Consider the following 13,574-nt stretch of genomic DNA (forward strand, 5'->3'; position numbering starts at 1 on the left):
CGACGCGGAGCCGGACGAGGAGCGCCGCGGACGCGAGCGCCGCGCACGCCACGACGGCGACCTCCACGTAGAAGAGGACGCGCCGCGTGTACCAGAGTTCGATGAGAAAGCACGCGACGAAGCCCGCGTCGCAGACCGACAGGAGCAGCAGCGTCCGCTTCTGCGCGTCCGACACGCGCGACTCCGCCACGACCAGGATGGGCTCGAGGACGGCCAGGAGCCCCAGCGCGAGCACGCCGAGCGACCGCAGGATCCACCGGTACCAGACCGTGCGCTTCTCGGACCGCGACCACGCGATCCCGCCCGCGTCGAAGAGCGCCAGCTCGTCGTCGTCGTCGGCGGCGGCGGCCGCCGCGGCGTCGGTCGGCGCGCGCGTGCCCCGCGACGGCGCGCGCGACGGCGCTTCCGACGACGGCGCTTCCGACGACGGCGCCCGCCGCTCGGCGGACGGCGCGGCCGACGGCTCCGCGGGCGCGACCGTGGGCGCGTACGTCGGCCGCCGCGTCGGCCACGGCACGGGCCGCGGCGTCGGCGGGTGGCAGTTCGACGCCTCGCACTCGATCCACGCATTATCGTAGGTGATGCCATCGGCCTCCACGGCGGTCGCGCACCAGGGGTAGCGGTAGCTGCCGCTCGCGCTGCTCTCCCATACGTCCGTGCAGCCGTCATAGGTCACGCCGTAGTAGATGAACGGAAAGATGCAGCCCTCGGGCTGGCAGTCCTCGAAGTCAAAGGTCTGGCCGGCGGCGATGGTCGTCGCGGCGGCGAGGACGAGCCGGCGAAACATGCTCGTCGCGAAGCGGTCTGATTCCAGCCTTCAAGCGGCTCCTCGTCTCCAAGCAGCACCTCGACTCGATATCAAGCAGCTCCTCGACGACGACGTCGATGGAGGGGCTGCCCCGCGCATCGACGATCGACGTCTCGGCAGCATCGGCCGCATCATCAGAGCGCGCTCATGATGCCGTCGCAGTGCGGCGGCAGCGGTGTGGCAATGGGATCTTCACGTTCTTGGGCCAAGAACACGCGCCGCAAGAGCATGCTCAAGAACACGCGCTGCATGCTCTGCCTGCTCGCCACCGGTAGCGTTGCGCTGGCGCCGAGCCGCCTCGTCGACGTCGCACCGCTCGCGCCGAGCCGCCTCTTCCGCCACGCGACGCCCCAGCCGCTCCGCGCCGAGGAGGAAGCCTTCCTCGCCGCCATCTCCTGCGACGGCGACGACGAGGCGCGCGCGCAACACATCTACGCGACGTACGGCGTCGTGCGGCTGCTGGAAGCGACGGCGAACGCCGACGCGCTCGTGCGCCAGGGCACGGCCGCGGGCGTCCCCGCCGACGCGTTCGGCCAAAGTTCGCGCGACGACCGCTTCACGATCCTGCTCCGGGGCACGGCGGAGAAGTGGGTCGGCGACGGCAGCGACGTCACGCACGACACCCGCGGCGACGGCATCCTCGCGCTCCAGGCGCCCGCCGTCGCCGCGCTCCTCGACGACGACGACGCGGCCTGGCGCAGGGTCTGCGGCGACGAGAGGATCGTGAGCCTCGCGGAGATGGTCGTGTCGAACCCGGGCGGCAAGCCCCAGAACTGGCACTACGACGGCGTCGGCGCCACGGCCCAGGTGGCCCTCGTCGACGTGACCTGCGTCATGGGGCCCACGGAGCTCGTGCCGCGCGTCATGCCGGCCGGCTACGTCTCCGGCCGGAACCGCCTCGCGCGCGCGGTCTTCGACGTCGAGACGCTCCTGACGCGCGCCGCCTGGGCCCTGGCGCGGCCCTTCGCGCCGTGGTTCGTCGACCGGGGCCTGCGCCCGGCGACGGTGCGTCTCACGGCGCCGAAGGGCTCCGTCGTCGTCTACGACTCGGCCATGTTCCACCGCGGCGGGGAGAACCGCGGCGAGGCGCCGCGGCCGATCCTGGCCATCCACGTCCGCGACGACCCTAACACCTAGCCTAGCGCGCCTTCGGCGGCCGGCCGCGCTTCCGTTTCGCGGGCGGCGCGTCCGGCGCCGGCTCCGGCGCGCGGACCTTCGGCGGGCGGCCCCGCTTGCGCTTCGGCGGCGGCGGCGCGGGGTCGTCGCTCTCCTCGGGCGGCGGCGGCGCGGGGTCGTCGTTCTCCTCGTCCTCTTCCGGCTCGTCCGCGGCCTCGTCGTTTTCGGCGTCGGCCTCCGCTTCGTCCGCGACCTCCTCGTCGTCGTTCGCGGCCTCCTCGCGCGCGTCCTCGGCCTCCTCGACTTCCGCTTCGTCCGCGACCTCCTCGGCCTCCGCTCCGTTCGCCTCCTCTGCGGCCTCGTCGGCCTCCTCGTCGTCCGCGTCCTCCTCGTCTTTCGCGTCCTCCTCGTCTTTCGCGGCCTCCTCGTCTCCGGCCTCTTCTTCCTTCGCGCCCGCGTCGTCCTCCTCGTCCTTCGCGCCCTCGGCCTCGTCGTCCTTCGCGCCCGCCTCCGCGTCCGCCTCTCGCGCGCGCGCCTCCGCCGCCTCGGCCCTGGCCTTCTCCGCGGCCTCGACTTTCGCCGCGCGCTGCTTCTCGAGGGACTCGGCCCAGAGCGCCTCGGCGCGCGGCGCGTCCTCGGGCACGCCGTGGCCCTCGAAGTAGCAGTAGCCCAGCGCGTCCATCGCGTCCGTCGAGCCGCGCGCGGCGGCGACCTCGAGCCATTTCACGCACGTCTTCTGCGACCGCACGAAGCCGCCGGCGTCGTCGCCGTCGCGGCGGCCGCAGTAGTGGAGCGCCGCCAGCGCGACCTGCGCGTTCAGGTCGCCGCGCACGGCCGGCAGGACGCGCGTCTCCTTGAGGCGCTTGTTGTTCACGCGCAGCCGGAGCTTGCCGCCGCCCGTCGCCGCGGCCCTGCCGTAGGCCTCCGCGGCGGCGGAAAAGTCCTTCGCCGCCTCGTGGCGCTTCCCGACCTCGTAGAGCGCCGCGACGCCATCTTCGTGGCTGCCCTCGGAGGCTGATGATTCGTCCATCGCGCCTTGGCCTTGGGTCAACAACCGTTCAATCACGGTTCAAAAACCGGCGTGTGCAATGGCCGGGTCGAGGAGCGCCGCGTCGAGCCCCAAGCCGCGCCGCAGCTCGCGCCTCGCGAGCCTCGAGAGCACGGAGTCGCCGCAGCCGACGTCGCCGCAGCCGTCGCGGGCGAAGCGCGCGCGCGCCGCCGGCGACGACGACGACGCCGCCGCGCCGGCGACCGCCGACGCGGACGCCGCCGCCGCGCCGACGACCGCGGCGCGCGACGACGACGCGTCGTCGGAGCCGCCGTCGCCGTCGCCCGCGCCGCGGCGGCGCAAGGTCGAGAGGTCGGCCTGGTCCGCGACGTTCAACGCCGACGCGGTTCGGGAGTTCGCGCGCCTCAGGGAGCACTTCGCCGTCGACATCGACCGCCACAAGCTGACCGTGCTCGACAAGGGCGAGTGGGTCGAGGGCTAGCCCGACGACGGGCGCGCCCGGGCGGCGGACTCGCCCGGGCCCGCGTAACGCGCGCTGTTGTGTTCCGCGGGGGAGCCTCCTCGGGGGCTGCGCCGCCGAGACCGGCCGGCGCGGGGCGACGCTCGGACGAGTGTGTTACGACCGCGCCGGTCGGGCCCGCGCTCAGCGGTTGAGGGACGATATGGAGTCGAAGATGGGGAGCTCCGTGAGGACGCAGACGTTGTAGACGACCTCGAGGCAGAGGAACGCGACGAAGAAGATGAGGACGTTGCGGCTGCCGAAGGAGTCGGCGAGCCGCGCGCCGAAGAGGCTCCCGAGCCAGGTGCCCGGCAGCGAGACGAGCCAGAGGCACACGGGCACGAGGCCGACGATGAAGTAGTACGTCGCCGCGATCGCGCTCACGAGGCCCACGACCTGCGCCGAAATCAACCGCTGCGGTCCTGACCAAACTTCAGACCTCTCGAGCTCGGTCAAATCGGCTGATGTTTGGACGAATCGATGGCTCTCATCGAGTTCTCCACGGAAATCAAGTCGCGTCGAAACCGTCGCATACGCCCACATTGAAGTCGGGTCGAAGATGTGATTCGAGACGCGGCCGGCGACGGTGATGCACGACACGCCCGCCTGCGTCGTGTCGACCTCGACGCGCCGCGGGTGCATGGTCAGGAGCATGTAGAGCATCTTCTCGATGCCGATGCCGATGAAGCCCGTGATGATGCCGCCGAGGAGGCCGACCGCGAGGATCGACTCCCGGGGCACGTGCGGCTTCTGGTTGTCGGGGACCTGGGCAGGAAACGGGTGATTCGACGTCGCTTCAACGTGAGCGTTCCTGCGCGCGCGCTCCAGAAAAACGCATCCGTGTTTCGAGGCCGCTCCGAGGGATGATCGCGCGTCCAAAAATCAGCCGAAACGAGTGGAAGGCGGCCGAGCTCGGAGCCTTTGAAGTTGGGAATTCGCGCGCTTTTCCTGCCCTGTCGGGGACGACGTCGGCCGCGTCGGCCTGGTCCATCATCTCGCGCCAGGACCCCGCCGACGGCCGGCGGCGCATCGTGCCCCGCGGGTTCTGGAGGTCGTGGACCACGGAGATGATGAGGACGACGACCTGTGTGGAAATCAACCACTGGTTTGGGGGGGGGGGCACCAAACTTCAGAACTCTCGAGCTCGGTCAAATCGACGTCGATTCGGCTGATTTTTCGACGAATCGATTGCTCTCGTTGAGTTCACGAAGCACGGCAGAAGAGCTCGTGTCGAAACCGTCGCATACGCTCACATTGAAGTCGGGTTGAAGATTTAGTTTCCACACGGACGACGACGACGATCGTGAAGATGAGCAGCACGTACCACTCCGGGTCGCCGAAGAAGTACCTAGAGATTCGAAGTCGAAAGCGGTCGAAGAAACAAGACGCCGAAGGACGCGCTCGAAGACGAAGAGCGTGAGGGACACGCCGATGCCGCCGGAGAACGTGCCCCAGAAGAGGATGTCGTGCAGGAACACGGCGTAGGCCTCGTAGACGATGAACGACCCGGGCACGAAGAGCCCGACGCCGATCATCTGCGTCGCCGCCGCGTAGGCCACGGCCTCCGACGGCGAGAAGCCCGCGAGCATGAGGATGGGGAAGAAGACGATGCCGCCGGCGACGGGCGCGCCCGCGGACGGGATCGTCGACGCGAGGCCCATGAGCGGCCCGTACCAGTACTTGGCGAGCTCGCTCGGCGGGTAGAGGACGCAGGGGATCGTGATCAGGAGCGCCAGCAGCGCGCTGCAGTAGGCGAGCTTCGTCCAGGTCATGGGCGTGTGCGTCGGCTCCGGCTCCGGCGCCTCGCCCTCGTCGCGCAGCTTGACGAACTCGGCGTGCTCCTCCTCGGGCACGAGGGCCTCCTCCTCGCCGCCCTTCCGTTCCACGTACATGGCGGCGTCGCGGACCGCGGACCGCCGGGTCCGGGGCAGCCCGGCGGACCACAGGGGCTTCGGATGACGGCGCAGAGAGAAGATGTAAAACTCAACACATGTGCTCGATGGCAAACCTCATTCAATGTCAGCCTTTGTTTTCGTGCACGAAATCTTCCGGTGGATCGGCGTCTGCTCCGTCGAAGCCGACGCGGGCGCGATCCTCGACGCGTCTCGCGTCTGAAGATGCTGGAGAGGCTCGCCTTTGCAGCGCTGCTGTCGGCGTCGTCCGCGGCCCAGGCTAGGCCCCTCGTCGTTCGAGGCGGCAGACACGGCGAGGTCGCCGGCATCGATCCTTCGGTGTTTTCCGCGCAGCAGGCACAGCGCAGAAGCCCTGCACCGCGGTTGAGGTACGCTTTTGTTGGCGACCGGCGCGGCAGCCTGCGAGACAAACACCTGCGAGACAAAAAGTCGCAGGAGCAGTGGAAGCGCGACCTCCGGGACGGCGTCGCCGTCGGCGCCGTCGGCTCCCGCGCGCGCATCGTCTTCGTGATGGGGCGCACCATCGCGTCGGCCCTGGCGCGGCCGCACCTCCTCTTCGCGTCCGCGACCATGGCGCTGGCGCAGTACTCGAACAGCTTCCACGGCGGCGGCGGCCACGGGGACGTCGCCGGCATCAACCTTTCGCATTATTCCGCGGAAGCCGTCGCGGCTCGGCAGGCGCAGCTGAGCGGCCCCGCACCTCCGTTGAAGTACGCGACCGTGCTCGGCGACGTGCGCGGCAGCCTGCGCGACAAGAAGGCGCAGGAACACTGGAAAGGCGACCTCATGGACGGCGTCGCCGGCGGCGCCGTCGGCGCCGGCTGCGGCGTGGCCTACAAGATGGGGCGCACCATCGCGTCGACCCTGTGGACGAACGCCGTCTTCGCGTCCGCGACCATCGCGCTGGCGCAGTACGCGAACGTCATCCACATCGACACGAGCCGCGCGCGCGAGCTCGTCGGGGGCGTCCTGCCGGCGGCGACGACCGCCTTCGAGCGCTACCGGCCGGCGCCCAAGGTCCTGTGGAAGGACCTCGAGGCCCGCGCGAGGGACCTCGAGGCCCGCGCGCGGCGCAACGAGCACCGCGCCGCGGGCGTCGTCGCGGGCTTCGTCGCCACCCTCGTGCTCTAGCACGCCCGTGTCTCCGGCACACCGCTTCCCCGGGCGGCCACCGTCCGGGGCTTTAATTAATGATATGTGAACCAATACGGCCGCCATCTGCGAGGAAACGAAAGATAAAATTAAAGCCGATAGCGCGTCGCCTAGATGGCGTCGCAGGTCCAGTCGCCGTCGCGGAAGGCGAACTCGTGGGAGGGCCAGAAGCGGTAGTCCGTCTTGAGCGTCGTCGCGACGACCTGGCCCTGGAGGTCCGACGTCTTGAGGCGGACCGCGTCGCCGTCGCGGACGGACCGCGTCGCGTCGACGAAGGCGTCGAGGTCGGCGACGGCGACGTCGTTGACCTCGACGATGAAGCGGCAGGCCTTGATGGCGTAGAAGTGGGCCGGCGAGCCGTAGAGGTAGTAGGAGCAGTAGACGCCCGTGCCCGGCGCGCCCATCTCCGTGACCGCGCGGTGCGGCGCCTGCAGCAGGAGCCCGCACCAGACGACGACGCGCTCCGTGCCCGCGCCGCACTTGACGGCGTCCGTCTTCAGCGCGACGTCGCGCGCGACGCCCTCGCGCCAGAGCGTTACGGTGACGGAGGCCTCGTCCTTCGCCGCGTCCTCGACGTCGCGGAACGTCGCCGTCGGCGACCCGTTGACGGCGAGCACGAGGTCGCCCTCGAGGATGCCGCCGTCGTCCCCCGCGTGGGCGAGCTGGGCCACCGATAAGACTTGGGACCGCGACGGCTGCGCGGCCTGGAGCTTGCGCACCCACGCCTCGCTCAGCTTCATCGACGTCCGCGCCGTCGACAGCGGCAGCCGCTTGAGCCCGAAGCCCACGGTCCGCAACGGCGCCGGCTGCGCGCCTTTAGCCGCGGCAAATTTCTCCGCCGCGTAGGCGAGCACGTCGACGGAGACGGCGTGGAACGCCTCGTAGTTCTTCTCGTCGTTCCAGCTGTAGAACGAGTAGCAGCTCCACGTGGCGACGACGTCGCCGGACGCGTCCACCAAGACGCCGCCGAGCGACTTGTTGAGCACCTGGTCGAACTTGGCGATCTCCTCGTTGAGCGCGCGGAACCGCGGCACGTGCGCGCTGGCTATATTGACGCAGGAGATCTCCGTCACGGTCACGTGCTGGCTCAGGGACTGGTCCGGGTTCGTGCGGCAGAGGCCCACGAACTGGAGGCGGTCGCCGACCTTGAGCTGGCTCGGCGTCAGTTTGGCAGCCGTCGGCCGGCAGTCCGGCGCGGCGCCGGCGAAGTGCGCCGGGTCGTACTGGATGAGCGCGAAGTTGTGCGTCGGGTGGACGAAGCGCACCTTGGCGGGGACCTCGACGGCCGCGGCGAAGGTCACGGCGCACTCGCCCAGGGACGTGACGACCGTGTTGCGGTCCACGGCGACGAGGCCCAGCGCCGCGTCGACGACCAAGCCCGCGCCCACAAAGTGCCAGTCGTGGACGCCGTCGATGGCGTGGAGCACGTCGAAGGACACCTTGCACAAACACGACACGACGGCGTTGGCCTCGGGCGAGTCGTGGCTCCGCTGGAACGTCGCGGAGCTCCGCTGCAGCGGGGATGGGTTGCGTGGTGTGGGTGCACCACTCACGACAGGCGTCGACGACCAGCAGGCGCGGTACTTGGCGTCGCAGGTGCCCGCGCGGCACGCGGCGCGCACGTCGGCGAGCGGCGGGTCGGTCCGCGTCCACCGGAGCACGCGGAACCAGCGCGCGTTGTTCCGAATGACCGCGACCTGCTCGTTGTACTGGTCGCCGATGTTGTAGAAGCGTAGTGTGACGCGCTGGCCGTCGGCGAGCTTGGACGCCGCCGCCTCGAAGGCCGCGAGCGTCGGCGTCGGCGCGTCGTCGACCGCGACGACGACGCTGTGCGCGGGCACGCCCGCGGCGTCCAGGACGAAGCCCGCGAAGGCGACGTAGACGCCGGACGTGCGGTCCAGATTGCCGTTGCGCGCCGCGCCGAGGCTCAGCTCGTGGAGCACGCCGGAGCCGAACTCGAGGAAGCTGTTCGGGTTCAACGCGTGGAGCGACTCCGCGCCGTCCGCGATCGTCAGCGACAGCCGCTTCCCCGCGCGCTCCACGACGAGGTCGAAGGGGGTGTTCTGGCACGTGTCGAGGAACGCCTCCAACCCGTCAAAGTCCGGGAACTTGTGGGGGCCGAGTTCCACCAAGAGGTCGCCCTCCGCCAGCCCCGCGGCCTCGCCCCGGCCGCCGCGGACGACCTGCTCCACGGCCAACAACCCCACGGCCGTGAGCGGGTCGCGGTGCCGCGCGTGGTAGGCGCGGAGCTCGCCCTCCGTCGCGTCGTTGACCCCGAAGCGGCGGATCTCGTCGCAGGTCAGGTGGCGCCAGACGACGCGGAGCGTGCCGCGCGGCGGCTCGACGCCCGCCTTCAACGCGTCGAGGGCGCGGACGACGGCGTGGAGCGGCAGGTAGTAGGACGCGCTCGAGTTGTTCGAGCCGCCGGCGTTCAAAGCGACGGCGCGGCCGGAAGAGTCCAAAACGGGCGACCCCGACGAGCCGCCGGACGTGTTCGACGCCGCGGAGATGTAGAAGGTGTTGAAGTCGTTGAAGCCGTCGGACTGGTAGTGGGGCGCGTTGCGGTCGAGGCGCGCGAGCGTGCCGCTCAGGATCGACACCTTCTCGCCCGCGTCGTTGCCGACGACGCGGATCTCCAGCCCCACCTTCGCCTTTTCGGGCGCGAGCTCGATGGCCGCGGCCTGGAGCTCGCCCGCGTACTTGAGGTGCGCGGCGTCGAAGTGGAAGAAGCCAAAGTCGTGGACGGGGTCCCGGTAGAGGGGCGTCAGCGGCACCTCCTCCTTGGTGACGAACGTCGCCTCGGCCCGGATGGGGCCCGTGCCGATGACGTGGCGATTCGTGACGATGATGCCGCGCTCAAAGTCCACGACGAAGCCCGTCGCGTGGGCGCTGCCGGCCTGGTCCCCGTCGAAGGGCTTGACGTAGTTGACGCGGATGACGACGATGGCCGGCAGCACGCGGTCGAGCATGCGCTCCCAGACGTCGCGCTGCCGCCGCCGCCACCAGGTCAGCGCCGCGGCGGCGATGAGGGCGCCGGCGGCGGCGACGGCGCGCGCCTGCTGCGGCGCCATGCAAGAACCTGCGGTCGGCCGCGAGCTGCGGCCGACCGACGCGCAGCTCGGCTCCTACGTCGCGGTATCGTCCTCGAGATCGAGGCAAGTTGACCTTGGTGCGGCTCAACATCGTCCTGCCGCAGCCCGGGTCTTACGATGGACAGGATTGAGCGCGGTTTTCTCGAGAAATTACAGGCGCAGCATCGGTCCGGCGACCTCGACGTCGACGCCGAAGAAGTGGTTCGTTATCTTGGCGGATGGTGCTCGCCCCTCTATTTTGCGACGAGGCTAGGTTGGTGCACGACCATGCGATGGCTCTTGGATCGCGGGGCCGACCCTCACAAGCGCGCGGACGACTGGACGCCGCTGCATCGCGCTGGTCACTATTGTCGAAACGAGGCAGCGGTCATCCTGCTCGACGCGGGCGCTGATGTCGATGCCAGCAGAAAACATGGGGTCCGCCCACTGCACGACGCTATTGACTGCAGATGCGAGGGCACAGCCCTGGGCACTTGCAAGCTGCTCTTGAGTCGCGGCGCGTCCCTCGACGTGCGCACTCGCAAAGGCAGAGACGCCGAGGCCTGGGCGCGAATCATCAACAAACCACGTCTAGCCGCGCTTTTCGCCGCCGTCCGCGCGGCCGGCGGCTGGAAGCCCTACGTGGACGCGCCGCGCCGCGAACTCCTCGCGCTCCGCCGGGAGCTGCCCTCCCTGCGCGAGCGCGGCCGCGCGACGCCGTCGGACAACCGCCTCTACGAGCGGCTCTTCCACGATGTGCGCGTCCCCGACGACGTCTTCACCCACGTCTTCTCCTACTGGCGCACGCCCCGCGACGCCTAAGATTAGGCGAAGAGCGGGTAGGGCTGGCGCTGGAGGAGGCCGTCGCCGAAGGCCGTCGCGCGCCGCCGGTCGCGCGCGAGGCCGCCGTCGCCCGCGGGGATCGCGTAGCACAGTTCGCCGAGATAGTCGGGTGGGCCGGGTCCCGGGACCGTGACGCGCGGCGTCGTCGCGGGCCGCCGCGGCGAGTCGCCGCTCGCGGGCCGCCGCGGCGAGTCGCCGCTGGCGAAGAACTGGATCGCGCCCGGCGGGTCCCGCGGCGGGTCGCGCCGCGGCGGCGCCTCGAAGAGGCGCTCGATCGCGCGCGTCGCCTCCGCGGCCTCGCGGTCCGAGGCGAAGTCGCTGCCGGCGGGCGAGTCCGCGGGCCGCAGCGCCGGCTCGACCTCGTCGAGCACCGCCGGCACGCCGTCCGGCGCCAGGGCGAGCTCCGCGACGTCGAGGCGCGCCGCGCGGCGCCGGTCCGCGTCGCGCCGCGCCTCGCGCTTGACGAAGGCGACCTCCGCGTCGCTCTCGTCCTCGGAAGCCTCGTCGTCGTCGCCCCGGGCCCGCCGGAGCTCGCGTGCCGTCGCCACGGCGTCGCGCGCCGTCTTCTTGACCTCCTCGAGGTCCCGCCGCAAACCGAGCACCGTCGACGACGGCTTCTTCGACGGCAGGACCGTCTCGTACCACGTCCTGTCGCTCGCGGCGTCCGCCTCCGCGCGGCTCCGGCGGAGCCGCCGCCGCTCCTGTTCCAGCGCGGCCACGCGCCGCGTCGCCGCGCCGACGTCGTCCTCGCGCCTGCGCCGCTCGGCGGCCGCGGCCTTGGTCGCCGCGGCGCACGCTTCGCGGAGCCGCGCGTTGTCCTTGGCCGCGTCCGCCGCGGCCCCGGCGGCGGTCGCCTCCCGCGCGCGCGCGGCCGCGGCGCCGGCCTCGGCCGCGGCGAGGCGCGCCTCGAGGGCCGTGACGTCCGCGGACGCGTCGAAGAAGTTGTCGAGCGCGAGCTCCTCGGCCGTCGCCTCGAACGCGAAGACCGCGGCCTCGTCGAGCGCGCGCTCGTCGGCCTGCGTCCGCAGCGCTTCCCGCAGCGCGTCGATCTCAGACCGGAGCGCCGCCTCGGACGACGAGAAGAGCCCCGCCGCGGAGGACCGCGTCTCCCGGAGCTCCGCGACCTCGAGATCGGCCTGGAGCCGCGCGTCCGACTCCGCGTCCAGGGACCGCTTGAGCTCGGCGACCTTCGCCTCGGCGTCCGCGAGCTCCATCTCCAGGGCCAGGCGCTCGGCCTTCGAGCGCGAGTCCTCGCGCCGCGCGCGCTCGCGCGCGGCCTCCAGCTCCAAGCTCGTGTCGTCGCCGTCGAGGCTGTCCCAGTCCGACGGCTCCTTGGCCGCCGCGGCCAGCGCGCCCGCGACGGCCTCGGCGGCCGCGGCGCGGTCCTCGAGCCGCGCGACCAAAGCCGGGTCCGCCGCGCCGAGGCGCGCGACCTCGCCCTTGTAGACGTCGACGACGTGCTTCGCCTCGGCCTCCTTGGCCGCGGACCTGTGTGGAAATCAAATCTTCAACCCGACTTCAATGTGCGCGTAATCGAACGGTTTGGACCAGACTCTTCGACTGCTCTTCGAGAACTCGACGAGAGCAATCGATTCGTCCAAAAATCAGCCGAATCGACTTCGAATTGGCCGAGCTAGAGAATTCTCAAGTTTGGTCAGGACCACCCAAACCAGTGGTTGATTTCCACACTGCCGCGGACTCGGCCGCGAGCGCCGCGAGCTCCGCGGTCACGAGGTCGGCCTCCGACGCCGTGTGCGACATGCGCCGGACCTCGCCCTTGTAGGCGTTGGCGACGTGCTTCGCCTCCGCGGCGCGCGCGGCGCCCTCCGCGCGGAGCGCGTCGACGATCGCGGCGAGCGCCGCGAGTTCGTCGTCGCGGTTCGCCTCCGAGAGCGCGGCGGCGTGCGACTCCTGGAGCCGCACCATGGCCGAGAAGTGGGACTCGGGGTCCCAGGAGCTCGCGGCCTCCAGCGAGCCCTGCAGGCGGCTCACGAGGTCCTCCAAATCCTTCGCGCGCGTCGCCTCGGCGCGCAGCTCCGCGAGCGCCTTCGACTCGTTCTCCTTGGCGTTCGCCGTGGCCAGGGTCATCGCGTCGAGCTGCTCCGTCGATTTGCGCCGGATGAGGCCGACGGTCTCGGAACGCTCGGCCTCGCGCGCGTCGCGCGCCGCGGCGTCGGCCGCGTGGTCCTCCGCGCGGCGGGCCAAGGCGTCCCGGAGCCGCGACGCCTCGGCCTCCGCCGCGGACAAAAGGTTCCGCGCGTCGCTCGCGTCCGCCGCGCGCGCGTCCAACGCGTAGCGCAGCTCCACCAAAGCTTCCTCCGCGGCGTCGCGGCGCACGCGCTCCGCGTCGAGCTCGGCCGCCGCGGCCGCGCGCGCGTCGGACGCGGAGGCGGCGTCCGTCGCGCGGAGCGCGTCGCCGCGCCGCGCGTCGGCCAGCGACGCCTCGGCGGCCTCGCGGCGCGCGCGCTCCGCGGCGAGGTCGCGCGCGAACGCGGCGCGCGCGTCGGCGACGGCGGCGTCGAGCGCCGCGGCGCCCGCGTCCGCGAGCGCGGCCTCGCGCGCCGCCGTCGCGTCGACGTCGCGGCCCGCGAGATCCTCGAGCTGCGCGACGCGCGCGTCCGCGGCGAAGCGCGCGTCCGCGGCCGCCCGCGCGACCCGCGCGGCCTCGGCCTCGGCCGCGGCCGTCTTTGCGCGCTCCGCCTCGAGGCCCCGAGTCCGGCCCGCGAGCGCGACGCGCAGCCGCTCCGCCTCCGCCTCGACCGCCGCGCGCGCGGCCGTCTCGACGCCGAGCCGCTCCAGCGCGTCGACGTACTGGTGCTCGACCTCGAGCGCCTTGCCGGGCGTCACGGGGCTCGTCGGCGGGCCGAGCGGCCGCTTCGCGTTCTCGCGCGCGTCCCGCAGCGACGTCAGCGCCGCGGCGTGCGACGCCCGCAGCGCCGACAGCGCCGCGTCGCCCTCGTCGACGCGCCGCTCCAGGTCCCGGGCGCGGCGCGCGCCGGTCTCGACGCGCCGCGCGAGGTCGTCGCGCGCGTCCGTCAGCGATTTGACGTCCGCGGCCAGCCCCGCCGCGGCGTCGCGCTCCGCGCGGAGCAGCGCCGTCGCGTCGCGCTCCGCGGCGTCCATGACGTCGCGCGTCGACGCGAGCTCCTTGGACGCGACGACG

The 13,574-nt window shown here is 71.7% G+C and overlaps 3 protein-coding genes across 3 annotated transcripts in view; all 3 read right to left on the bottom strand.

The window, feature by feature from the left end:
* Positions 1 to 5,324, bottom strand: part of AURANDRAFT_65180 (hypothetical protein) — a gene marked incomplete at both ends in the record, with an annotated part of 6,094 nt that extends 770 nt beyond the window's left edge. Inside the window, 7 exons of the mRNA XM_009040073.1 lie at positions 5 to 736; positions 2,022 to 2,925; positions 3,593 to 3,828; positions 3,958 to 4,197; positions 4,397 to 4,516; positions 4,723 to 4,780; positions 4,858 to 5,324. Coding sequence (XP_009038321.1) covers positions 5 to 736; positions 2,022 to 2,925; positions 3,593 to 3,828; positions 3,958 to 4,197; positions 4,397 to 4,516; positions 4,723 to 4,780; positions 4,858 to 5,324 — 2,757 coding nt within the window. The remainder of the gene's footprint in view (positions 1 to 4; positions 737 to 2,021; positions 2,926 to 3,592; positions 3,829 to 3,957; positions 4,198 to 4,396; positions 4,517 to 4,722; positions 4,781 to 4,857) is intronic.
* A 1,319-nt stretch (positions 5,325 to 6,643) lies between these two features.
* AURANDRAFT_322 (hypothetical protein) lies at positions 6,644 to 9,475 on the bottom strand (the record flags this gene model as incomplete). The annotated part of the gene is made up of 2 exons (XM_009039871.1): positions 6,644 to 8,045; positions 8,109 to 9,475. Coding segments are annotated over 2 exons (2,769 nt in total), but the record flags the coding sequence as incomplete, so codon positions are not given.
* Positions 9,476 to 10,392: 917 nt separating this feature from the next.
* The window catches only part of AURANDRAFT_71880 (hypothetical protein), a gene marked incomplete at both ends in the record, with an annotated part of 11,675 nt that continues 8,493 nt past the window's right edge, over positions 10,393 to 13,574 (bottom strand). The window contains 2 exons of the mRNA XM_009040072.1: positions 10,393 to 11,899; positions 12,099 to 13,558. Of these exons, the coding sequence (XP_009038320.1) occupies positions 10,393 to 11,899; positions 12,099 to 13,558 (2,967 nt within the window). The remainder of the gene's footprint in view (positions 11,900 to 12,098; positions 13,559 to 13,574) is intronic.

The sequence above is a fragment of the Aureococcus anophagefferens genome (assembly GCF_000186865.1).
Source record: "Aureococcus anophagefferens unplaced genomic scaffold AURANscaffold_13, whole genome shotgun sequence".
NCBI classification, from domain to species: Eukaryota; class Pelagophyceae; order Pelagomonadales; family Pelagomonadaceae; genus Aureococcus; species Aureococcus anophagefferens.